The sequence below is a fragment of the Silurus meridionalis genome, chromosome 2, assembly GCF_014805685.1.
Source record: "Silurus meridionalis isolate SWU-2019-XX chromosome 2, ASM1480568v1, whole genome shotgun sequence".
NCBI lineage: Eukaryota > Metazoa > Chordata > Actinopteri > Siluriformes > Siluridae > Silurus > Silurus meridionalis.
Window position 1 is genome coordinate 26,950,505 of NC_060885.1, and position 27,292 is coordinate 26,977,796.

The following is a 27,292-nucleotide window of genomic DNA, read 5'->3' on the forward strand; positions in this document are numbered from 1 at the left end:
CAGTCGCTGGACAGGAGGCAGGATCTGTCTGTGTTGGCCCCAGTGAAGCAGTCATGATCTGGCTTCTTTTATTTGCAGTAAATAGTTTGGCCACCTAATGAGAGGAAAAGTGTGGCTCCTGTTTCTCGATCTCGGTGAAAGCAGGGTGGCATCTGTCTTTCCCGGTTCTTAAAAAAGGCTCTGCGTCCACACTTTCCTTTTTTCCTCATTTCCCAAAAAGTTGCTCATCCACACAGAAAAGTCTGAAAACGCTTGTCTCCCTGTATTATTTAATTTATCCACTTTTATTTTGCGTTTTCAAAAAGCTGTTTTCGGTGCCTCAAAATGGCGTCTCTGTCTGGACTAAAATGGAGAGAAAAATATGCGTTCTCAAATGTAAACAAATTAGTGTGAACATGAGCTTAATGAGAGAGTTGGTGGGCTCTTTGCTCCTGTAGCTATAGGTTTGGCTGTGATTGAAGCCACAGTCTGCCGGTTTTTGTCTTTCCATGCAGCTCAAACCATCCACATCCAATAAAACTCCACACACACAATGTACATTACAGAACATTTATTTGTTCTCATTCAGCAATTAAAATACGAGGGTGCAGTTACAGAGTCCACGCTGAGCTCAAACCAACAACACAAAACTAAACACACTCCCGACTTTACAAAAGCAGAATTACATTTTACACACTTTCAAGTTCCTGTGTTCCACACACACACACAGGAGAATCATTCACAATATATTCATATCAATGTGTGCGTGTATGTGTTAAACAGCGATGTAAGCAGTTGTATGGTGGATGAGCAAGCATACTGTGTGTGAGAGAGAGATTCCTTACAGTTAGGTTGATGCGATTGCAGAATAAAAGCACAGAAAGAAAGAGCGATAATTTTATATTATTTACTAAAGTCTGTTGTTCATGCATTTTAATTTGAAGCAAAACAAGAGGAAAAAAGTCACTTGTCGTTCACTTTTAGTCGCAATTATAACAGCAATATTTTCATCATGACGTTAACATTTGGCTGTACATAATAGCGATGCTGCAGTCAATTACCATGGCATGATTTCCTCATCCAAAAGAAAGTATTTATTCATTAATCTAACTTAACATTTAAATTAGCATTTAGACAGCAAAACAATGTATTGAACATTGAAAATTGACAACAAAAGGGTTTTTTTTTTTAGTTTTTTTTTCATTAATATACGTGATGATGTGCTTTTGCTATTCTGCTTGTTTTTAATATAACTGTAGGCATGCGTCAATAATCACCATGATCATTACAGATGTTGGGTAAAATGTGCAACCAGGTCTCTTCATTGGCTAAACACACTGTCCAATCAGAACAGCTTCAGGCAAATCATGTGATCATATATAATTACTATAGCGATATTAAATCCTGATACAGTGACTGATAATCACCGTGATCATTTGTTATTGGCACATGCCTACAAAACGCTGGCTCCTTTTTAATACACCCTCGTTGACTTCCCTTCAGAAGTGTGAATCCCATGGAGGAATGTAGCGCTAGAGATTTCTTCCTCAGCACCTATGGTTCATGAAGCAGTGCATTTTGGGTAATTTGTGCTCCTGGAGGTTGCAGTGATGTTTACTTGATTGCTCTACCTTACGAGCTGGTTGCAAAGGGAAGTGGAAGTTAACGAGGGTGTGTTAACAGGATTGGGATCTTTACTGGCATTGTAGCGTTTGATGGTTTCGGAGGAAGGTATTTTATTCATGCTTCCTCTTGGCTCCAGGAACCTTCTCCCTCAACCTGCATAATAACACAAAACAAATAAAAACACGATTATGCACCAGACAGGAGGCAAAACATTCGTCTCGCACGCACTTGTCTTAGCTGATGAAGTTTATCACGTGTATCACTTTAAAGCAGTTGTTGATTTTTCCACTCACCGTGTCATTACAGCGTTCACTTGAGTCCTCACAAGTCCCAGGTACTGATCTATCTGTTTCTGTAGTAGGAGAGCGAGAAAAATAGGAGGAGGAGAAAAGAGGGATGGACAAATTGAGAGAGACAATAAAAGAGAGCAAAAGATAGGCACAAATGGACGAGAGGCAGAAAGACAAATCTAAACGGAAGACAGTGAACACTAATATGAATGTAGTGTTCTGTGTGTGTACAGAGAGTAAAAGCTCTAACATCCTCTGTTCATATTTATTTGATTTCATAATGAAACGAAACACTACACACAGACATTTAAATCAGATAATACCTGATATTTCTCGTACACCAGTGGCACGGTGAACACGCACACCACAGCTGAGAGAGAGAGAGAAGAAAAGACACCTGTTACACCAAAAAGTCAGATGAATGTGTTTGCTTTGTTAAAGCAGCCTGTATCAGGTGTGTGTGTGTTAATCATTGACCTATGTTGACTGTGTGACCGTTACAAAGCTACACACACATCACCCATGTTGTGTTTGTGTTTCTAATCATCTCATTAACACATTATCTGGATAGCAGAATGGTGATCATGTGCTATAGCTTCTATAGAAACAGCTCAGACGGTTTTGGAATGTGTGTTAAATGTAAAGGTGTGTGTTGTGTTGTGTTGTGTTTACTTACCCAGAATGAGCAGAGTGAGGCCATTAAATAGAGCGCCGACGTATGTCAGGAACCACATCAACACTGCGAACTACACAAATACGTACACTGTAAGAGACTCGGAGTGTGCAGGATGTGATCATGTGTCTGTGAGATGGCAGTGCGATTATGGTTTTGTAGTAACAATGATGACTGATAAGAAATCAGGGCAGATCTATGATGGTAATATGTTTGGCTGATTTTCTTTTCGGCCAAACATATCTCATAAAAACCAACAGTTAATAAACCATGATGCAGAAAATTGCTTAGATTGACCATTTATTAAACACAAGAAGCCTCTCTGATCAGTGTGCTTGTTATCAGGTTTTGTGAAAAGAAAAGAAAGGAACACACTTGTCATTCTTGCTCTTGTCTTTGCAACTTAGCATATATGACTGCTGAAAGATTCATATAGGTTTTTTTTCTCAATGATCGACAATAAACGCTGCTTGCTTTATAAATTCACAATTCACAGTTCTTCCAGTTTCCGGTTTGAATGCGGTATACCTAATACTGCTACCTGCTGGTATGGGAAAATTGTTCTCTCACGCAAGCGCAGAATGTACACGCGCGGTTTGTCGACTCGGACGCGCCTAATTATCGGCCTTATTTGCAGCACGTTCGGTTGCTGAAATGTATTTTAAAATGCCAAAAATCTGCCCGATTAATCAGCCGTCCATTCAATCGTTCGGCCGCTACTGTGAACCCAGTGGTCTTGATGGAGGTCATGTGACCCACGTACCTTTAAGGAGTCCACAAGGTCCTGGACCAGAAAAAGTCTGCGCAGCTCCTTCAGGGTGCAATTTATGTAGAGCTGTACTTTCTCCACATATTTACTGATCTGCTCAGGTGAGAGAGAGATCTCCTTCTCCAGATACGCCCTGACACACACACACACACACACACACACACAGATGAGTAGGCCACTGAGTGTACATCCGTTGATTTACACCAGACAGTGTGGTTGTTCGATCAGTTATTTTCGGGGGGGGGGGTCAGTATTTTTCACATTTAGAAAATGCAATTAGTTCTAAATTGTACAAAAGGTTTTCAGTAATTGCGCACGCTTGTGGTCTGGAATCCCTCAAATATCACACAACCTCATTGGCCAAAGTTGAAAGTGTGAGAATCAGGATTAGATTTAAACTCGTGTTCAGGCTGTAGTACTGAACGTCAGCACAGGTGTAGGTATGGGGCTGCAGTAATCAGAGCTGTACAGTTTACATTTACAGTTGCGGCATTTAGCAGTTGAGTGTGATGCTTTCGTACACAGTTTAAAAAACAATGAATGGATCAATAGAGCTGCTTGCACTATGAACAAAAAGAAAAAAGTGGGTTGTGTGTTTCTATGGTAACGCAAAGGCTGAGTACCAGCCTGTAGTAATTGTATTAGGGTTTCGGGGTAAAGATTGTGTGCACAATGACGCCACTCTTACAGCACATTTACATTTATGGCAGTTGGCAGATGCCCTTATACGAAGCGACTAATAACTAAGCAACTGAGGCATTGTACAAAAAGGCTCAGCAGTAACAAGTGGTGCTGGGATTTGAACTTCTGATCAAAAGTCTAACATCTGATCTACCACTTCCCATCCAATCATGTTTGTGGACCAGGACAAACTGCTGTATAATTACTTGTATATTTATAAACAGTTTGTCAGACTAATATCTCTATAACATTACATTTACACTCCGGTTGTGTTTGCATGTTGGTAAACTGATATTCACACAAGGGGAGAAGATTTCGATCACAAGACGAACCTACAGCTCAGAATTCCCAGCTTTTTGGATTTGCTGAAAAGAGTCGACTCTTATGAACTGATTCACTAAAAGAAGAGATAAATAGTCATGTGCATAGTATAGCTTAAACATTTTTCAGACTATTTCTTACACACACACAAAGTTCTCACTTGAAGGGGTGTCCATTATCGGTCTTCTGCACGGCCTGCAGCACGGATTTGTAGACCCTGAAGCAGATGGTGGTGGAGAGCGCGGCGAGGGCGAGGTACGCCATCACACTCACCACGCTGAACTGAGTCAGAGAGAAGAGCAGCAACAACACACTGCTGAACAACACGGCCGTCTGTTTCACGTCCCGCCAGTGCAGCAGCTCCACCACTGTTACAAACACACATGTACGGTCATGTGAAAAAGACATTTCAGGCCATCATAAATCATCTGGTTCTTATTACGTCTTAGACTGAGGTAAATACAAGCTTAGGTGATAAGCAACACAAGACGTTGCACCGTGTCTATTTTTATAAAAATCCAGACTGGAGAGGAATATGAACACCTTATGATTAAGAAGCTTGTATAAAACCACCTTTAGCAGCAATACCTTGAAGTAATGATGTTCTGTTTGGTGTGTCTACTTTATCAGTCTCCCGCATCACTGTGGAGGAATTCTGGCTCACGTTTCACAATGATGTTTCAGTTCACTGTTGACATTTGTTTATGCACAGCTCTCTTAAGGTCCCGCTACAGCAGGGGTCACCAACCTTTCTGAAACTGAGAGCTACTTCTTGGGTATCGATTAATGTGAAGGGATACCAGTTTGATACATAGTTTTCAGTTTGATCTGAAATAACAAATTTGCTCAATTTACCTTTTATTATGTTATTATTAATAATTAATGATATTCCAAGACACTGATCATGTTAATGATTTCTCATAATTAGCAACAATGATTTAACAAAGTAGGAAACAGATATTTTTAGAAAAAGACCAACATGCCAGGCACCAGGTAGCCCGCAAGGACCACATGAGTAGCCCATGTTGGTGACCCCTGCGCTACAGCATTTTTGTCAGATTTAGGTCTGCAGTTTGTGCCACTGCAACACCTTGATTCTGTTCTAGATTTGCTGGTGTGCCTGGGGTCAGTGGTGTGCATTGCCACCTGGCAGTGTCTCACACACACACACACACACACACTCACACACACACAAAGGACGTTTGCTAAAATGTTATCTGTGTGTTTCGATAAGGGCTTGAAATGACCAGCTTGAACAAATGTCTCACATACACACACACACTTCAGCTCAGTAGAGACACGTATCCTTTCTCCTAAAAAGTTTAGGTTTTAGTTATACTTTCGCTAAATATTACACATTTGGCCGGTTACAGTTATATAACGGACACTAATGTACACTAATGACTTTCCTCAGACTGACAAACCCCAGTGCTATTTCAAGGCAAAAAAATTAAACCATGTGACAGCTATAAATAAAAACATAAAATTTCAACCAAAAACATCACTTGATTTAATTGTATCCGATCATTATTGAATCAAAATCAGAATTTGCTTTATTACCAAATGTTTACACACACACAAGGAATTTGACTTGGCGACAGGAGCTTCCAATGCAGGAGAAAGTAAAACAGCCAATATATATATATATATATATATATATATATATATATATATATATATATATATATATATATATATATACGTATATATATATATACGTATATATATATATATATATATATATATATATATATATATATATATATATATATATATATATATATATACATATATATATATATATATATATATATATATATATATATATATATATATATATATATATATTGTTCCAGAAAGCAGCACACTTCATGAAATGAATCAAATATATACATAAATATTGTTTAGAAATTTGTACAGGTATGTTATTTACAAGTGTGTAGTTTACAAATGTACCACTCGGATCCTATGTATCAATGTGTCAGATATGATAGACAATTTATAGTTATAAATATATTTCACTTGTTCATGCAGATTATAGCCTGTGGGAAAAAACTGTTTTTGTGCCTGGCTGTTCTGGTGAACGGAGCTCTGTAGTGCCGACCAGAAGGCAACAGTTTGAAGAGAGAGTGGGCTCAGTGTGTGGGTCTAAAGTGATTTTCTTAGCCCTTTTCCCTCACTCATGGAGGCAGTGGGGCACCAATTATACTCTCAGAAGTCCTGATTATCCACCGTAGCCTTTTAATGTCTGATGTGGTAGCTGAACCAAACCAGACAGTTATGGATGTACACAGGACAGACTCAAAGATGACAGAGTAGACACACATAACACAAAAATGCTTGTGTGTTATGACCTTAGGGCATTCAGTTAGCATGCTAATCTGCTTTTAAATACTATACACTTTAGCTAATATCTAATTATTAAATAACCTCCTGTTTCAAAAGCCCTGTAGGGGGTTCCTGATTAGCACGGTTTGTTTTAGCTTGTTCTAAGTGCTAGTTCTAAATGTTCTTGAAACATTTCAGCTGAACTGGAGCCGTCGTGAAACTCTATATTTCTCACTCCACTGAACGCGGAATCAGTATGTATTCATGTATATGTAACATGTACACCATGTTTATTGTTAACAAAGCCACGCTAATATTTATGCTGTCAATCACAAGCTAAGCTAACTACCAGGAAAAGCAGGCAGATGCTAATGGTCTGCTAGCAGTCAGCTGAGGACTACAATTCCCAGCATTCACCGTGATAACCAATATGACATACTAAGTCACAGTCAACAAACACATACTGCATCTTCCAGATACTGACTGAGCACAGGTGTGTTCAGTTACACACACACACACAGTATATTGTCAAAAGTTTGTGGACACTTGGTCATATGTAAGGTATGTGCTTTGCATTCCACATTTAGTCAAATGTTGCGCTTATAATAACCTCAAATCTTCTGGGAAGATGTTTCACTAGATTTTAGTGTGTATTTGTAGAGATTTGTGCTCATTCAGACACAAGGGTGTTAGTAAAGACAGGTAGTGATGTAGGTGAGGTGAGGAGGCCTGGGGTGCAGTCAATGTTCACATTCATACCCAAGGTGTTCAATAGGGTTGGAGCTCTATAGCAGGATATCTTCCACAACAAACCATGTAAAGCAGATCTTTATGGAGTTTGCTTTGTGCAGAGGGACATTGTGATGCTGAAACAGGTTTTGGTCTCCTAGTTCAAGTGAAGGGGAAATTTCTTACTACTCCATCCAAAGAAGTCCTGTACAATTGTGTGTCTTCAGATTTGTGATAACAGTTTGGGAAAGAACCACATTTGGCTGGGAAATTCAGGTGACCCAATACTTTTGTCCATATAGTGTGTTGTATATATATATCCTCCTAAATCAATCCATCTCTTAATACCATTTTTATGACACCACATCTATAGAAACCATCAATATTATAGAGAAATGAAGTATAACAGTAGCGCTGCATCACAGACAGGAATCTCATACGGTGAGAATGAATGCCATAAAGCAAGAAACCCAAGGAACACAATTCAACAAGTCTCCTTTCACTGTAGTCACAGCTGCACCCCCCACATACATCATCTCTAGCAAAAGCATCGATATTAACCTCATAAAAAGACCCAGGGTTTTCCCTGCATTTCTGGGCATTTTTTTCTGTGCAGACAGACGTTGCTGTGCACCTGCTAGAGGGCCTCAGTGCCATCAACGTAAAACCTGATTTCTAAGACAAACAGCTTCGAGCAACATGTACTTTAAGCAATCTCATTGCAATAACAATTATAATAAGTCTTACATGGGCAATAACCTTTTATAAATATTATTGTAGTCTGATTTTTACTGCTGCTACAAATTTCTTTTCATGCACATTTCAGTTCACTTGATATATAACTTAATATGTATGTTTAATTACATTTCCTTCTTTTTTTTTACTTTAATCTTAATTTTTTTTTTACTGTGAGCAACTGCAACCGAACAGTTTCCCTACCAAGAAAGTAACCTGATTCTGATTCTGATTCTGATTCAGCTTCTGGCAACACATGAGAGCTGAAATCTGATTGGATAGAAACTCTAACTTAAACTTGCACTCCAGAAAGTAGCACACTTCATGAAATGAATCAAATAGAATACATGGACAAACATATATTAAAACGAAAGTCAGTAATTTTGAGTTTAGGACAGCAGAGAAGGTATTGCTGACTCTGACAGACCGTCGCTGCTGTGTACAATAGTGCAGTCTGGGAACCTGAGAACTGCACGTTAAAGTGCATAGACTATGTAAAACATTGCAAAATTATAATAGGCTGTTTCAGTGTCAGTAACAAAGTGCATAAGGTGAACCAGCAAGTTGTAATATTAATAAAAATAGCAAATGAAAGTACATGAAGAAATCAGTGCATAACAGGTGGAAAGCAGAAGATTAAAGTACACTGATTTAACAGTTTTGGAGACAGGGTGAGAGAGGCGAGATTTATATGGGGGTATATCAGTAGAAGAATGCTAAGGGTTGGAGCCACCAGGAAGGAGGTAAAGAGGAAGGCCAAGGAGGAGGTTCATGGATGTGGTGAGGGAAGACAAGCAGGTAGTTGGTTTAAAAAAAGGCAGATGTAAAGGACAGGGTGGTATGGAGACGAATGATCCGCTGTGGCGACCCCTAATGGGAGCAGCTGAAAGAAAAAGATTTATAGTGACACACAGCAGAGACACACAGCAGAGTTATTGTACAGTCTAACTGCAGTCGAAGGAAAGACTTCCTATATTGTTCTTTATCAACACGGAGATTAAGTATTCTCCTGCTCGAAATGCTCTGCTCTCATCACGCTATCACGGTTATATTGTTGTAGATTTCCTGTTACTGTACTGTTTGCATCCGATTTAATCTTCCCCAATGCCCCCACCCCTGGACTCTGGACCCTGCCCTTTTGCCCCACGATTTGGATTTATCAGTCATGATTAAAATCTGACATCCGCTAAGGTTCAATAAGAGACGACGTGAGGGTTTGGGCCAATGTCGTGTCTGATCATTGGAGCCATTTAACCTGAACGTGTTGCCATGACAACCGACACTTCCAGTTCCAATCCCTGTGGAAAGTAATGATCCTGCTGATGTGGCGACGTTTTCAGTCAGCATCAGTTATGAAAAGAAAGAAGGAGGAGGCGAGAGAGAGAGAGAAAAATGAATTCTCCTGAGTGATTCTCCCTCCAGTCTCCACAGCTCTAATTTTAACTGAAGAGGGCAGAACAAAATGTCGGCCATTTTACTTTACAGTCTATATACAGCCTTAACCCTTCAGTCACCTGATGAGGAGGGGGCAGTGTTTAAACTTTAAAGAGAGAGAGAGAGAGAGAGAGAGAGAGAGAGAGAGAGAGAGTGTTCCTGGTGGTCAAATCCTGTATAGTGTTGATGAAATTGAGAGAAGACTGTCACTAGGCCAACGGGAAACACTATAACGAGGCTAATGAATGAGGACACAGATGTAGCTGATGTTTCATTTACAAGAAAAACAGTGAACACCGTTAACTTTTACCTCAGAAAAATCGACTGATCACTCAGAACAGACATACTTACAACAAATGCTTATCAGGAATTTATAAATATTTAGAATTTAGAAAATATTTAAACTTTCTTTATACGAAAAAAGAAAAAAAGAAACTGTATTAGTGGCAGTGGTGGTTAGTCAGGACATAAATGTAATTTGTTACCATACTTAAGTAGCCTTTTCACATATCTGTACTTGTAGTCAAGTATTTCCATTCAGGGAGACTTTTACTGTAACTCCACTACATTTCAAAGTCAAATATCTTGTATTTTTTACTCCACTACATTTTGCAAAATCAGTCGTTACTTTGATTTATGAGTGGATAAAAAAACATAACTGGTCAAGTATGCAGCAAGCCACCAATCAGGGTGTAGAGCATTTTAAACTTGTTTAGATTAGTGCTGAGTGGTATCTACTTACTAGATCAGTTCAACAGCAAGCAGAACATTTTGAGAGGAATGAATTATGGAAGAAACTCTTGTCTCTAACACCCGTGGCCTTAATTACGTGATTTATTTCAAGTACTTGCATTGTACCATAATTATACCATAATTATCTTAAAGCACAAGCTGAAGGCTGAGTATTGTATATGTAGTGCACTTTGTCAGAGTTATCGGTTTGGTTTCAGATTCTATCCCATGATCAGAGTCAGGGTTGTTCAGTGCTAACACACACAAAACTGTTGCTAATCTCAGATTCAAACCCAGTTCTCGGGCAGAGTACATGAGGTACGATCTGTCTGATTTTAGTTCAACATATTATATAGCTGGTGTTTTCTTTCCTCCACATGCAAGCTAACATTAAGATAATCGGTTGTCCTTTCAGGATTAAATAATGTACCACGGAGAGATGAAACATTGCACTAGAATTATGAGATCACAATTAATTTCGCTTGTGTAGCATTCTGTGGACTAGCCACCCAGCTACACTAGTCAAGTTAAACTAAATTAAAGGTAATGTTTATTATGTGATTTTGATTTTTAAACAGACGTTAAACTGAACAACATCTTCTAGCAATGACACAATATGAAATATGATGTTTCTGTGACACACAGGTCACAAGCTTGGTTCAATCTATTCCCTGTGGCGTCCACTTTAACCCCTGACTCTACCTGAGACATGTATGGTAAAGACTTTATGCACAGGAGACCCAGTTATGACAAAACCTTTCTGTTTTACCAAAATATCGTGTCTAAAGACAAGTCTATTGACGTGTCTTTAACTCGGATATTAGCAGCTGTTATCGTCTGTAATAACGTTTGTTTAACGTCACTGTTTCGCAGGAGCACTACAAAGATTCCAGATCAGATTTAATCAGGAGAGATGATGATGATGATGATGATAAGGAGGAAGTCCAACACTGAATAATAATAGTAATACATAGTAATAATAATACATGGTAACATTTACCCATTACCCATTTACCCATTGAACACACTGAGAAACCACAAGTCAGTTTCGCAACCTGAGTTAACATTAATACACACACACACACACACACACACACACACACACACACACACACACATGGTCAAGGACTGAACTCATAATACACACCCAGTCTCAATTGTTAATGTGGTAAATAATGCTAACAAATTTCAGGAAAAAAACTGACCTGTAACACCCATGACTGCAGAGAGAGAGAGAAAGAGATGGAGAGAGGAAAGAGGGAAAGACAGCAGCTGAGCAAGCACACATAAGGAAAGACAGAAGGGGGGGAGAGAGAGAGAGAGAGAGAGGGAGGAAGAGGGAGTGAGTGAGTGAACATTTGCATGCTGATAGAGTGAGAGAGGCTGAACTCCCCCTGGCATTGGTTAGCTTATCACACACACACACACACACACACACACACACACACACACACACACACACTGACAAATTGGCTGAAACAATATCCACACACATTGAGTTGAGTGTGTGTCAACCAACAAGCCCATTCAGAGCAAGGGTCTGTGTGTGTATAAATATATATATACATACACACCACACACACACACACACACACACACACACACACACACACACACATGTTTGTGTGTGGGTATATGTGTATACTTGTGTGTGTGTACATGTGCACGTTTGACTTTTAAATTTCAAAGAGAGATGAAAAGGAAAGTAGGTAAGGTGGTGATAGTTGCCATAGCTACAGTGCTCCAATTCTGCTTCTTTGCACACGCACACACACACATGCGCACACACACACACACACACACACACACACACACAGAGTCGCAGATGATGAAAAAGCTCATGAGAGATGAAAAAGCAGCTAATGAATAGTGTGTGTGTAACATCCTTCATCTTTACACTTAAAAATACCAATATGGGTAGTAGTTTTGTTTGTGTGTGTGTGTGTGTGTGTGTGTGTGTGTGTGTGTGAGTATAAATATAGCCCCAAATGCCAACAGAGCTTTCATGCCTTTACAGCTTGCCCTTCCTGGGTGAAAGGTTGTCGCCATAGAAACAGAGTACACATTGTTAAATATACAAATATGGCCGTAGAGTTAATATTAAAATTATATATTTAATGAGAGTAAACCAAATACAGAGACAGAGAGAGATAGAGAGAGAGAGACAGATATCTAGTCTTATTTATTATCACAATCGGTAAATAAAACCAGCCATGTGAGTCTGTTATTAGAAATAATGCCATCCTCAGGGAAAGGAATTAGGCAATTACAGTGGGCATAGCAAAAGGCTCCTCATCCAAAAACCTTTAAACACAGATACATTTACCCCCAAACACACAAAAACAGCATCAATCACCTCCAAACACACAAACACATCATTTACCTCCAAACACACAAACATCATTCACCTCCAAACACACAAACACAGCATCACCTCCAAACACAAACACACCATCATTTACCTCCATTCATACAAACACATCATTCACCTGCAAACACAAACACATCATTCACCTCCACCTCCATACACACAAACACACCATTATTCACCTTTAAACACACAAACACACCATCATTCACCTCCAAACACACCATCACCTCCAAACACACAAACACACCATCATTTACCTTCAAACACACAAACACAGCATTTACCTTCAAACACAGCATTCAGCTCCAAACACATCATTGAGCTCCAAACACACACACACCATAAATCACCTCCAAACACACAAACACATTATTTACATCCAAACACACAAACACAGCATCATTCACCTCCAAACACACCATTATTCATCTCCAAGCACAGCTACATTCACCTCCAAACACACAAACACACCACTCACTTCCAAACACACAAACACAGCATCACCTCCAAATACACAGACACATCATTCACTTCCAAACACACAATTCTCCTCCAAACACACAAATACAGCATCATTCACCTCCAAACACACCATTATTTACCTCCAAACACACACTGAATACAGCATATTCATCTCCAAGCACAGCTATATTCACCTCTAAACACCCCCCAAACACAGCATCATTCACCTCCAAACACACAAACACAGCATCATTCATTGTTCAAATAAAAAGCTCAATATACAAAAAGAAATGAAGCTTTGATTCACAACACCATGATACAGAATGCCACATAAAAGCACTCTTATACTGTAGCATACAGCTCTCTCTCTCTCTCTCTCTCTCTCTCTCTCTCTCACACACAAACACACGTACACACACACACAAAACAGTACCATGGCCTTTCCATCCGCTCCATGGACACTCCTTCTTCCCACAATCCATTTTCTACTGCTTCCTTCTATTCTGTTCCTGTTCTCCTTTTCTTTGTGTTCCCTCACACACTCTGACCAGCATGAATGGGTAGAAAGGGTGAACAGAGGGTGGGGCGGAGGAGAGAGAGAGAGCGAGAGAGAGAATTGAGAGAGAGAGAGAGAGAGAGAGAGAGAGAGAGAGAAATGGGAGGAGAATCTAATGCAATGCTACTGACTGTGTAGTGAGAGTGAGAGACAAAAATAAAGAGAGTGAGAAAGAGACAGATGAAAAGGGAGACAGACAGAAAGACAGACAGGCAGGTGGGGTGATCACATGGTAAACACTGCAGTCTTCACTGCAGCCACTGAGGCATAACATTCCAGCCACAAAAGTCCAACCACACACACACACACACACACACACACACACACACACACACACACACACACACACACACAACTCAGAACACAAAATCTAAGTGTTATATTTTATTATAGTAACATCACATATAAATAATCATTCTAATCTTTATGCTGATCTCTCAGCATCCTTTTCTCCTCCCTCTCACCACGGCAACGGCCAATCACGCCACAAGATGTCAGCCTTACCCCAAAGCCCTTGCTGCATCACCATGGCAACTGCACAACCTTAGAGTGTGTGTGTGTGTGTGTGTGTGTGTGTGTGTGTGTGTGTGTGTGTGTGTGTGTGAGATATCAGTGTTATATAATGTGAATATTATAAGCCCATATTATTTTGTGGTGTGTATGTGTGTTTGTGAGAAAGAGATAGAAAGAGAAAACTACACAATATTCAAGACCTTATTATATTTAGCATATGAATTTAGAAGGCAGGACATAATTATTTCGTTATGATAAATAGTGTGTGTGTGTGCACGTGTGTTTTTTTTCTGTATTGCCCACTATAGACAAACTGGCAGCAAAGTAGCTTTGACCTGCTTTTTTGAATTCCAGAAAATTCTCTCTCTCTCTCTCTCTCTCTCTCTCTCTCTCTCTCTCTCTCTCGCTCTCTAGCTCGCTCTCTAGCTCTTTGTGTGTGTGTATACAATACCATGCATTTATGTCTACATGAGTGAGATTGTTTGTGTGATGCCCCAGTTTAGAAGAAGCTTACATAAAAACATGGTTTACATCATTGGTACTTTCAGATACCAGCATCTGACCTGAAAAAGCTGGGATGCACCCTCCCTCCCTTACACACACACACACAGACACACACACACGCAATACACACAATCTACAGTTCTGAGAAAAGTTAATTGGAACCTAAATTCAGATTTCAGTACACATTTAAGTGTAAATTTAAGTCAAATACAAGATTTCAGTTTATACGAGAGTGTATATACAGCATGTTTAGGGTCGTTATTATGTTGTAAAACTGCCATTCGGGCCCAGTTTCTGAAGGGTGTTCTGCTTTAGAATGCTACAGTACATGTTGGGATCCATGTTTCCCTCCATGAACCACAGCTCCCCAGTTCCAGAAGCACTCATGCAGCCACCATGCTTGAATGTAGGCAAGACACAATTTTCTTGTTATTTCTCACCAGAGTGTCACCACACATGCTGGACACCATCTGTGCCAAACAAGTTTATCTTAGTTACATCAGACCACAGGACATGGTTCCAGTAATTCATTCTTTTTGGACAGGTTGTCTTCAGCAAACTGTTTGTGGGCTTTCTTGTGACAGCCATGCAAACCGACTTGTTGCAGTGTGAGGCGTATGGTCTGAGCACTGACAAGCGAACCTTCTGCTTTGGCAACCACTAAAGCACTCGTACATCTGTTTTTTGGAGCCAGCTTCTGCACCTGACACAGCACGGGGACTCAACTTCTTTAAATGACCCTTACAAGGGCTGTTCTAAATGGAACCTCTTGCCTCTTGGAAAACCTCTGTATGACCCTGGGCACTCAGTTTCAGGGTGTTACCAATCTTCTTATAGGCTCAGCCATCTTTGTGGAGAACAACAATTCGAATAATCAATTCCTTAGAGAGTTATTTGCCATGAGGTGCAATGTTGAACATCCAGAAGGTATTATGAGAGAATTGTACCCAAAGCACCAAACTTTAACTGCTCCAATACAAGATAAAAAAAATTGTATGGTCCTGTCAAGCAGACAAAAACATGAACATGTTGACTAGGACATTAATGTACAAGGTTAAACAATGTACAGCTGTAATTAAATAGGGTGTACTTACTTTTGTTGCCAGTTTTTTAGACAATAATGCCTGTATGTTGAGTTGTTTCCGGAGGACAGTAAATCTGCGGCACATTGACCACTCTAAAATATATCCAATACAGTGAGGAAAATAAGTATTTAAACACCCTGCTATTTTGCAAGTTCTCCCACTTAGAAATCATGGAGGGGTCTGAAATTGTCATTGTAGGTGCATGTCCACTGTGAGAGACATAATCTAAAAAAATAAATCCAGAAATCACAATATATGATTTTTAAACTATTTATTTGTATGATACAGCTGCAAATAAGTATTTGAACACCTGTCTGTCAGCTAGAATTTTGACCCTCAAAGACCTCTTAGTCTGCCTTTAAAATGTCCACCTCCACTACATTTATTATCCTAAATTAGATGCACCTGTTTGAGGTCGTTAGCTGCATGAAGACACCTGTCCACCCCATACAATCAGTAAGAATCCAAATCCTAACATGGCCAAGACCAAAGAGCAGTCCAAAGACACTAGAGACAAAATTGTACAAGGCTGGAAAGGGCTACGGGGAAATTGCCAAGCAGCTTGGTGAAAAAAGGTCCACTGTTGGAGCAATCATTAGAAAATGGAAGAAGCTAAACATGACTGTCAATCTCCCTCGGACTGGGGCTCCATGCAAGATCTCACCTCGTGGGGTCTCAATGATCCTAAGGAAGGTGAGAAATCAGCCCAGAACTACATGGGAGGAGCTGGTCAATGACCTGAAAAGAGCTGGGACCACCGTTTCCAAGGTTACTGTTGGTAATACACTAAAACGTCATGGTTTGAAATCATGCATGGCACAGAAGGTTCCCCTGCTTAAACCAGCACATGTCCAGGCACGTCTTAAGTTTGCCAATGACCATTTGGATGATCCAGAGGAGTCATGGGAGAAAGTCATGTGGTCAGATGAGACCAAAATAGAACTTTTGGGTCATAATTCCACTAAACGTGTTTGGAGAAAGAAGAATGATGAGTACCATCCCAAGAACACCATCCCTACTGTGAAGCATGGGGTGGTAGCATCATCTTTGGGGTGTTTTCTGCACATGGGACAGGCGACTGCACTGTATTAAGGAGAGGATGACCGGGGCCATGTATTGCGAGATTTTGGGGAACAACCTCCTTCCCTCAGTTAGAGCATTGAAGATGGGTCGAGGCTGGGTCTTCCAACATGACAATGACCCAAAGCACACAGCCAGGATAACCAAGGAGTGGCTCTGTAAGAAGCATATCAAGGTTCTGGCATGGCGTGCCCTAGCCAGTCTCCAGACCTAAACCCAATAGAGAATCTTTGGAGGGAGCTCAAACTCTGTGTTTCTCAGTGACAGGCCAGAAACCTGACTGATCTAGAGAAGATCTGTGTGGAGGAGTGTGCCAAAATCCCTCCTGCAGTGTGTGCAAACCTGGTGAAAAACTACAGCAAACGTTTGAACTCTGTAATTGCAAACAAAGGCTACTGTACCAAATATTAACATTGACTTTCTCAGGTGTTCAAATACTTATTTGCAGCTGTATCATACAAATAAATAGTTAAAAAAAGTAACATTTGTGATTTCTGTTTTTCTTTTTTTTTAGATTATGTCTCTCACAGTGGACATGCACCTACGATGACAATTTCAGACCCCTCCATGATTTCTAAGTGGGAGAACTTGCAAAATAGCAGGGTGTTCAAATACTTCTTTTCCTCACTGTATATCATTCTATAGTATTGTTCCCTAATAGGCTATACTAAAATGGTTGCTGGAATGTGAGGGGTGCACTCACGTTTGTGAGATACTGTATACACATATACCCTTACAGAAATAGACCAGTGAGTACCACCTCCACTCTACCTCGTCTTCCCCATCAACTCCACCTTTATCTGCCCCATCTACATCAATCGTACTATTTTAAAACAGAAACTAACTCCGCCCATATTTAGTAAAGCTTAAAGTAAGGCACTGGGTTACTGATCAGGAGGTCAGGGTCAAGCCCCTGTATTGCCAAACTGCCACTCTTGGGCCCTTGAGCAAGGACCTTAACCTGCTGTGCTCTGGCTGACTATGTGCTCTGACCCCAGCTTCCGGACAAGTTGGGATATGCAAAGAAAATAATTTTACTGTGAGTAATATATATGTCACAAATAAAGGCTATTCCATTCTATTCTATTCTATTCTATTCTATTCTATTCTATTCTATTCTATTCTATTCTATTCTAAAACTAACTTCACCCACATCTGCTAATGCTAAAACTAACTCCACCCACATCTGTTAAAGCTTAAACTAATTCTGCCCACATATGTTAAAACTTAAACTAATTTTGTTTTCCGCCAACACCTGTTAAACTAACTCCACCAACATCTGTTAAAGCTTAAACTAACTTAAACTAACTTAAACTAACCCACATCCTTTAAAAATGAAACGATCTCCACCCACATCTATTGAAGATTAAACTAATTCTGCCAACACCTGTTAAAACTAAAACTAACATCGCCCACATTTGTTGAAGCTTAAACGAACTCTGCCCACATCTGTTAAAAGCTTAAACAAAATCTGCCCACACCCGTCAAAACTTAAATTAACTTCTTCCACATCTGTAAAATCTTTAACTACTTCCACCTACATTTGGTAAACTTTTTTTACTAACTCCACTCAAACCTATTAAAGCTTAAAGAAACTCTACCCACACCCGTTAAAGCTTAAACAAACTATTTCCACACCTGTTAAAGCTTAAACTAACTCTGTCCACACCCGTTGAAAAGCTTAAACTAACTCTGCCCACACACGTTAAAAAGCTCAAACTAACTCTGCACACGCCTGGTAAAGTTTAAACTAACTCCACCTACACCTGTAAATGATTAAACTAACACCGCCAGTTAAAGCTTAAGCTAACTCTGCCCCCACCGTTAAAGCTTAAACAATCCCTGCCCATATGCATTAAAGCTTAAACTAACTCTTCCCACACCTGGTAAAGCTTAAACTAACTCCACCTACACCTCAAAATGCTTAAACTTCCTCTGCACACACCCGTTAAAGCTTAAACAATCTCTTCTCACACCTGTTAAAACTTTAACTAACTTCAACCACACCCGTTTAAAGCTTTAACTAACTCTTCCCACACCTGGTAAAGCTTAAACTAACTCCACCTACACCCCAAAATGCCTAAACTTCCTCTGCACACACCCGTTGAAGCTTAAACAAACTCTTCTCACACCTGTTAAAACTTTAACTAACTTCAACCACACCCGTTTAAAGCTTAACCTAACTCTGCCCACACCTTTTGAAGCTTAAACTAACTCCACCCACACTTATTAAAGCTTAAACTAACTCTGCCCACATCTATTAAAGCTTAAACTAAATCCACCCACACCCGTTAAAGCTTAAACTAACTCTGCCCACACACCTGTTAAAACTTAAGCTAACTCAGTCCACACTCAGTAAAGATTAAACTAACTCCAACCACATATTTTAAAGCTTAAACTAACTCTGTCTAGATATAAACAGTTAAAGCTTAGACTTGCTTCACCCAAAGCTTCAAAGCTTAAGCTAAGTCCGCCAATATTTGTTAAATCCTAAATGAAGAACACTATCTTAAGCCCCACCCACCTTGACCAACTATTGTCCTTCCTTACCTTTCTGTTTGTTGAAGTTGTGCAGGAACATCAGCAGCTCCACTTCTTTATCGTCGCTTTCATCTTCAGTACTAATCACATTTTTATTTCCCCCATCCTCCAGAGGTTGCTGTTTAAAAGACACCATCTCTTCAGGCTTAACCTTAGTGAACATTTCATCTTGCCATTGAAGTGTCTGAGTGTTGGATCCCTCTCTTGGTGTTGTGCTAGGCCTTTCCTTTTTTTCCTCTTTTATTTCCTGTTGTTTCTCTTTCAGAGGTGGTGACACAGGACTGCTTCCAAGTGGAGGTGAGCTCGGAGGGGAGCTGGGTTTTAGGGTGCACTTCACTACCTTCTCCCTCTTAGGACTCTCCTCAGAAGCAGATTCGATGAGCAGGTCAGTGTCCAGCTCTGCCTCTCTCTCCTCACGCAGCAGGCTGTAAAGTGGAGGGTTGCCATGTTGCAGAAATTCCCCCTTCATGTTCATGGAAACCTGGATAGGATTGTTAGGTCTTCCCTCATTGTCGCAAATCTTCTCTATAACTGATGGCTCAAACAGTTTACCAGGTCGGTCTTTGGTGCCGAGCTGATTACCATGTCTTGGGGAGTCAGGCTCAATTTCTGAGTCTCCAGATTCCCCACTGTCCTGCATCCCAAATCGTGATGAGTGCTTTGTAGGACTCTTGGTGTCATGGTAGAGGGTGCTGTTGTTCGTGCACTTCATCCCTACAGGTTGGAACAAGATTTCGGAGGGTGACTCTCTTCCTGTGAGGAGACAGACAAAGACATACAGAGTGAGAAACAGGAAGTTTATGAGAGAAGGTGGTGTGATGATGTGGGTGTGGTTTACCTGTAGGGGAGTGGTTAGGAGAATGATTGACAGAGGAAGCTGCACTGTCATCTTCTGGTTCAGACAGTGTTACAGTGGGAACACCTTCTTTTCCCAAACTCAGCACGCTTTCCCTCTCATACACTCCAACTCTTAATTGTTCGGTTGCTCGGATACAGGAATCTTTTGTCACTGTAATCTTCACTGGACTGGCAGGGCATGTTTTTTTCTCCAGGAACTCTTCATCTGATTGGTCCTCCACATAAGGAAAGGTGTTTTTTAAGTCTTCGTTTACTGGCAGGTTTTCAGCATTCTTCTCCAGGTAGCCTCCCAATCCAAATGCTTCCTTCTCCATCTTTGCCTTAAGATCCATAAATCCATCTTTAACATCATCAACATCATCATCATCATGATCCACGCGGCTACCTATTGGCTGCATTTTTGACACCGTCTTACTGCGGTTACTGAGGCCACAAAGGTCATTGCTCATATCCATGTAGTTGTAGGGCTCACTTTTTTGGTTGTGGATGTCGCAGGGGTCACCAGGGGTCATTCCAATTCCAGAGTCGCTCCCCAGAGTCGCAAGCGGAGCGCGATCGTGCTCTGAAGAGCTGAGAGGAATGCTGGAGATAAACGGGTTTGAGGAGGAGGAGTTAGTGGAGAGGAGAGAGGTGTAGAGGTCACTCTGTTCGGAGGAAGATTTCAGGAATAGACCAGACACCAAGACTAAAAGAGAGAGAGTGTGAGAGAGAGAGAGAGAGAGAGAGAGAGAGAAACACACACAAAGACAGAGAAGGCTTTAATACATGATATGCTCAGTAAAAAAAAATCTAAATACTGTTTACGATTGTCCAATACTGAATTGTACATTCTTCTTTCAGCTTCTCCCATTAGGTGTCGCCACAGCGAATCATCTATCTCCATACTCCCTTGTCCTCTACATCTGCCTTTTTCAGACCAACTGCCTGCATATCTTCCCCCGCCACATCCAAAAACCTCCTCCTTGGCCTTCCTCTTTTCCTCCTTCTTGGTGGCTCCATCCTCAGCATTCTTCTACCGATATACCCCATGTCCCTCCTCTGCACATGTCCAAACCATCTTAATCGCACCTCCCTCACTTTGTCTCCAAAACGTCCTAAATACCCTGTCCCTCTAATAAACTCATTTCTAATCCTGCCCATCCTCGTCACTCCCAACGAAAACCTCAACATCTTCAGCTCTGCTACCTCCAGCTCCACCTCCTGTCGTTTACTCAACGCCACTGTCTCTAAACCATACAACATCACAGGTCTCACCACAGTCCTATAAACTTTCCTTTTCACTCTTGCAGATACCCTTCTATCACAAATCACTCCTGCCACTCTTCTCCACCCACTCCACCCTGCCTGCACTTTTTTTTCACTTCTCTAACACACTCTATTACTTTGCAATGTTGACCCCGGTATCTGAACTCCTTTACCTTCACCACCTCTTCTGCAACTGCACCACTCCACTGCCCCCTTCTCTCCAGCATATACCTCCACCTCTCCAGGCTCTTCTCAACCTGCTTCCTACTCTCACCACAAATCACAATATCATCCGCAAACATCATAGTCCATGAAAACTTCTGTCTAACCTTGTCCGTCAACCTGTCAATCAGCACTGCAAACAGGAAAGGGCTCAGAGCCGATCCTTGATGCAGTCCAACCTCCACCTTGAACCAGTCTGTTGTTCCTACTGCACACTTCACTGCTGTCACACTGTCCTCATACATGTCCTGCACCACCCTCACATACTTCTCTGCCACACCTGACTTCTCATACAATAAAACAACTCCTCCTTTGGCACCCTGTCGTATGCTTTCTCCAAATCCACAAACACACAATGCAACTCCTTCTGACCTTCTCTCTATTTCATCAACATTCTCAAACCAAATAATGTGTCTTCTTTGGCATGAAACCATACTGTTGCTCACACTTCTCTCAGCCTGACTTTTACTACTCTTTCCCTTAACTTCATGGTGTGACTGATCAACTTTATTCTCACTGTAGTTACTGCAGGTCTGCACATCTCCTTATTCTTAAAGATCGGTACCAGCAAACTCCTTCTCCATTCCTCAGGCATCCTCTCACCTTCCAAAATCTTGTTAAACAATCTTGTTAAAAACTCCTCTGCCATCTCTCCTAAACATCTCCATGTCATCTGGTCCAATCGACGTTCCACTTTTAATCCTCTTAATTGCTGCTCTCACTTCCTCCTTACTAATCCTATCCACTTCCTGTTTTACTATCTCATTTTCCTCATTCATTAGCTACTTAAAATACTCCTTCCATCTCCTCAACACACTCTCCTCACTAGTCAACACATTTCCATCTCCATTCTTTATTGCTCTAAATTGCAGCATATCCTTCCCAGCTCGGTCCCTCTGCCTGGCCAATTGGTATAAATCCTTTTCTCATTCCTTAGTGTCCAACTTCTTATACAACTCATCATATGCCTTTTCCTTGGCTTTAGCCACATCCCTCTTCACCTGCTGCCACATCTTTTTGTACTTCTGCCTACTTTTCTCATCACTCTGTCGATCCCAATTCTGTTTTTCTCCTTATGCTCTCCTGCACTTCCTCATTTCACCACCATGTCTCTTTCCCTTGCTTTCTATTTCCAGATGTAACACCAAGTACATTTGTACTGTCTCCCTAATCAGTTCTGCAGTAGTTGCCCAATCATCCAGCATCTCTTCACCACCACCGAGCCCCTGTCTGACCTCTTCCCTGAACCTCATACTACAGTCTTTCTCCTTCAGTTTCCACCATCTTATTCTTCTTTCAATCCTCATAATCCTCCTCTTCTTCTTCACCTCCAAAACCATTCTACAGTCCACCAGCCAATGCTGTCTAACTACACTGTCCCCTGCCAACACCTTACAGTCTCCAATCTCTTTCAGGTTGCTTTTCCTACATAGGACATAGTCCACCTGTGTGCACCTTCCTCCACTCTTATACGTCACCCAATGATCCTCCTTGTTTTTAAAATATGTATTCACCACTGCCATTTCCATCCTTTTAGCAAAATCTACCACAATCTGCCCTTCCACATTCCTCTCCTTAGGGCCATACCTTCCCATCACCTCCTCATCACCTCTGTTCCCTTCACCTACATGCCCAATTAAGTTTGCCCCAATCACCAATCGTTCATTCCTAGCTACACCTTCTACCACTTCATCTAATTCACTTCAGAATTTTCCTTCTCCTCCATCTCACAACCCACTTGTGGAGCATAAGCACAGATGCCATTTATCATCACCCCTTCAACTTCTAGCTTCATGTTTATCACCCTATCAGAAACTCTCTTCACCTCCACTACACTCTTACTGTACTCTTCCTTCAGAATCACCCCTACACCATTTCTTTTTCTATCCACACCATTAAAGAACAGTTTAAACCCCCCTCCAATATTCCTGGTCTTTATCCCTTTTCACTTGGTCTTCTGAACAAACAACATATCCACCTTTCTCCTCTCAATCATATCAGCTACCTCTCTCCCTTTACCAGTCATAGTACCAACATTTAAAGTACCAATTCTAACCTCCACTCTCCTACACTTTTCCTCTTCCTACTGTTTTCTTTTCCTCATTCAGCCAACAGTAGCCCAATTTCCACCAGTATCCTGTTGGCTAACAATACCTGTGGCGGTCGTTGGTAACTCGGGAGTTGACGGATCTGGTATAAATTTCTGATTCGTGATCCGCATATTTTATTTGGCACATTTTATGCTGCATTCCCTTCATAACACAACCCTCCCCATTTATCCGGGCTTCGGACCGGCACTAAGAGTGCACTGGCACTCTTGTGCAACCCTAATGGCTGGGTTTGAAATTGAAAAACTGAATTTTTTTACATATAAATAGAATATAAAAAATAAAAATAACTATTAATAGTAATAGTAATATAAGTATTAAAAATATACTATACAATAAAATATATATACAAAATAAGACAGAAAAAGATGGGTATGGGTATATTTATAGGCCTTAATTTTCATAGCTTTCTACACACAATATATATATTCAGGCTCTGGGTTACTGATCGGTAGGTTGAGGTTTCAAGCCACAGTATCACCAAGCTGTCACTCTCGTGGCCCTTGAGCATGGCCCTTAGCCCTCTGTGCTCCAGGGGTGCTGTATCATGGCTGACCCTAAACTCTGACCGCAGTTTCCATGGAATATGCGGAAAATGATTTTAGTGCTTCAAGGCGGTTGCAGAACCAGGAGGTCTGCTTGTCAGTGCTCCGTATGTGTATAAAACCCTAAAGAATTTGTGATGCACACTGAAAGCAAAAATGGGTGCCTTAACCCTGCCCACTCCCACCCAATCTGCAGGTTTAATGCTCATGAACTGTTCTGTAACATGCAGCGTTTTAATTCCCACTGTCTGAGAACCAGCGTGGGCCACTCGCTATAAATAGACATATATCATCCGTGTGTGTGTGTGTGTGTGTGTGTGTGTGTGTGTCAGACTCTTTATACATAAGCTCCAGCTTAAACAACACACACATGCACATTGTGCTGATTTCTAAGTGCTATGTTTATGCAGTTCATGTTTATATAAACAGACCAACATTAGAGTAGAGTTAGATTTCAGTGAGCACACACAGAAAGAGAACCCATTCTACACAGACACACATACACACAAACACACACACATAGTGACCCTCACTCCACACACACACACACACAGTAAAGAACTCTCACACACACACACACACACAGAGTAAAGAACTCTCACACACACACACACACACACACACACACACACACACACACACACACAAAGTGAGAACCCTTACTCCTCACACACACACACACACACACAGTGAGAACCCTTACTCCTCACACACACACACACACACACACACACACACACACACACACAAACAGTGAGAACCCTTACTCACACACACACACACACACACACACACACACACACACACACACACACACACACACAGTGAGAACCCTTACTCTCACACACACACACACACACACACACACACACACAGAGTTAATTTTTCACTCAATAGTAGAGAGAAGTGCCATGTTTATCAGATTGTAGTGGAGTCAGAGGTCAGAGTTAACAGTTTACTGGAATAATGCACATGAATGAAAAGTGGCTCTAATTACAGTAATGAAGTTTAAATGAATGTTAATGTTTATTTGCAGAGTAAATAAATGACACAGAAGAGGAGCCTGACTTTCTGTATAACAATATGCTCGTGTGTTAGAAGTTTAGAAGTTCCCCTTTTCTGTGGAAATAAATCGATCACGTGACCATTAGCGATCCTGAAACTCCCACACACTCACAAACACATATGCAAACCATCTATTACCTGAGGATGCAGTTTCCATGGCAACGCCGGTTCCTTTGCGCGCTTCATCACCGGGACAGGTCGGTTTAAGCATCTTCATCTTCTTTTCCTCCTCCTCCACCTCCTCCTCCTCTATTTCCGCCTCCTGCTTTTTACCGTGCACATCCTCCTCCTCCTCCTCTTTTCTGAATCCCGGCCCGGACCGCTCGCGCTCCTCTCCGTACGGTTCTCCCGTCCCGGACATGTTCTCTCAGTCGCGCGCACGCGCGCACGCAGTCTCTCTCTCTCTCTCTCTCTCTCTCTCTCTCACACACACACACACAGAGCCGCGTAAACGTGAGACAGAGCGGAAAGCGTTATAATAAATCTATTCTAACAGATTTAGTGCGGGTTGTAGTTTCATCTGACCGGAAGTGCTCGGAGTTTCTGCCGCGCCGAACACCGGAGCGTCAAGTGAGGATGGATGCGTGTGTTTGGTGCGGGGTGTGACGTCAATGTGTGTGTGTGTGTGTGTGTGTGTGTGTGTGTGTGTGTGTGTGTGTGCAGTCGTTTAACTCTTTGCAGTGGAAACCAGAGGTGGAAAGTAACGAAGTACAAATATTTTGTTACTGTACTAAAGTAGAATTTTCTGGTATCAGTTCTTTCACTCATTACATTTTTACACAAATATCTGTACTTTCTATTTATTACATACTCAAACCAGACTCGTGACTTTACTTGTATTAATATATTAATGTCAGGGTCCAGTTACCATTGTGACACTAAAACAGGTAGTAGTAATGGCTACGTTTTACTATGGCAAGTACATGTCAGAGCCCAAACTTCTTTACCTTAACTTTAAGAAATGTAGTCAGTATTTCACCTTTTACCAGAGTCTTTTAAAACATGAGTATCTGTACTTCTACTAAAGTAAAGGATATGTGTACCTTTGCCATCTTTGTTGAAAACTGAAACTGACACCCAGTGTATGCTTTGGTGAAACAGTATGTTGATGTTTAGTAGTACACGCGTGCATGATTATGAACAATTATGAAAAATAGGTTAATACACAGTGTCTTTCTTATTTTCCACTTGGAAAAGCAACTAGATGATAGATGGGCATACAATAATTTCAGCATACAAACACTAGACCCTAAAAAAGAAAGAAAGAAAGAAAGAAAGAAAGAAAGAAAGAAAGAAAGAAAGAAAGGTGACAGTTTTTTTTTATTATTATTATTTAAAGTAAATTATAAAAGAGTGCCATTTTCCAAAACGTTTGGAACCATAAAACAAGGTTCAGTAGGGCACTTCAATATTGTGACTTTAGCACTTTGACACAATCTAACTTCTTACCTGTTCCTTAAACCCTTTATCCACCTCCTGGGTTTAGGATAAACGTTTACATTCACAACTGAAATATTTAAATTTTATTTCATGAACACAATTTTTCATGATACAGACACACACACACACAAAATAAAATGTAAAACACTGTGTTGAAGAGCATGTTTACTGGGCCAGAAGGACTGCTGGGTGATTCTGCTTCTGAAGAAAGGAGCTTATGATGCCCTTCACTAACACTGTGGGTTTCTTCATATCAACCTGCAGCTGAACACATCACGAAAACCTGTGCAGATTTTCACACTCATTCTTTGGTAACTATTCCTGGGTGATATTTGTAAAGAAATGTGTGAATGTTTGAACCATATTTTGAGAGCTCTGATAGACATGAAATGCACTGCAG

The 27,292-nt window shown here is 40.8% G+C and overlaps 2 protein-coding genes across 4 annotated transcripts in view; one reads left to right on the forward strand and one right to left on the reverse strand.

The window, feature by feature from the left end:
- Positions 1-535: 535 nt before the first annotated feature.
- On the reverse strand, positions 536-26,052 carry rtn1a (reticulon 1a). 3 transcript variants are annotated; one of them, XM_046867306.1, is made up of 9 exons: positions 25,591-26,052; positions 20,248-20,952; positions 19,419-20,162; positions 4,500-4,707; positions 3,332-3,470; positions 2,572-2,641; positions 2,219-2,265; positions 1,899-1,957; positions 536-1,758 (listed from the first exon to the last, which is right to left on the reverse strand). In XM_046867306.1, exons 1-9 carry the CDS (start codon positions 25,811-25,813, stop codon positions 1,716-1,718), a joined length of 2,238 nt encoding a protein of 745 aa, XP_046723262.1. In that variant the 5' UTR covers positions 25,814-26,052; the 3' UTR covers positions 536-1,715. The 3 variants fall into 3 exon arrangements, with proteins under 3 accessions (XP_046723262.1, XP_046723277.1, XP_046723270.1); XM_046867321.1 differs by lacking the exons at positions 19,419-20,162; positions 20,248-20,952; positions 25,591-26,052 and adding an exon at positions 13,564-13,736; XM_046867314.1 differs by lacking the exons at positions 19,419-20,162; positions 20,248-20,952; positions 25,591-26,052 and adding an exon at positions 11,503-11,632.
- Positions 6,199-27,292, forward strand: part of lrrc9 (leucine rich repeat containing 9) — a 39,964-nt gene continuing 18,870 nt past the window's right edge. The window contains exon 1 of the mRNA XM_046867273.1: positions 6,199-7,228. The gene's annotated coding sequence lies outside the window, so the exon portion shown is untranslated. The remainder of the gene's footprint in view (positions 7,229-27,292) is intronic.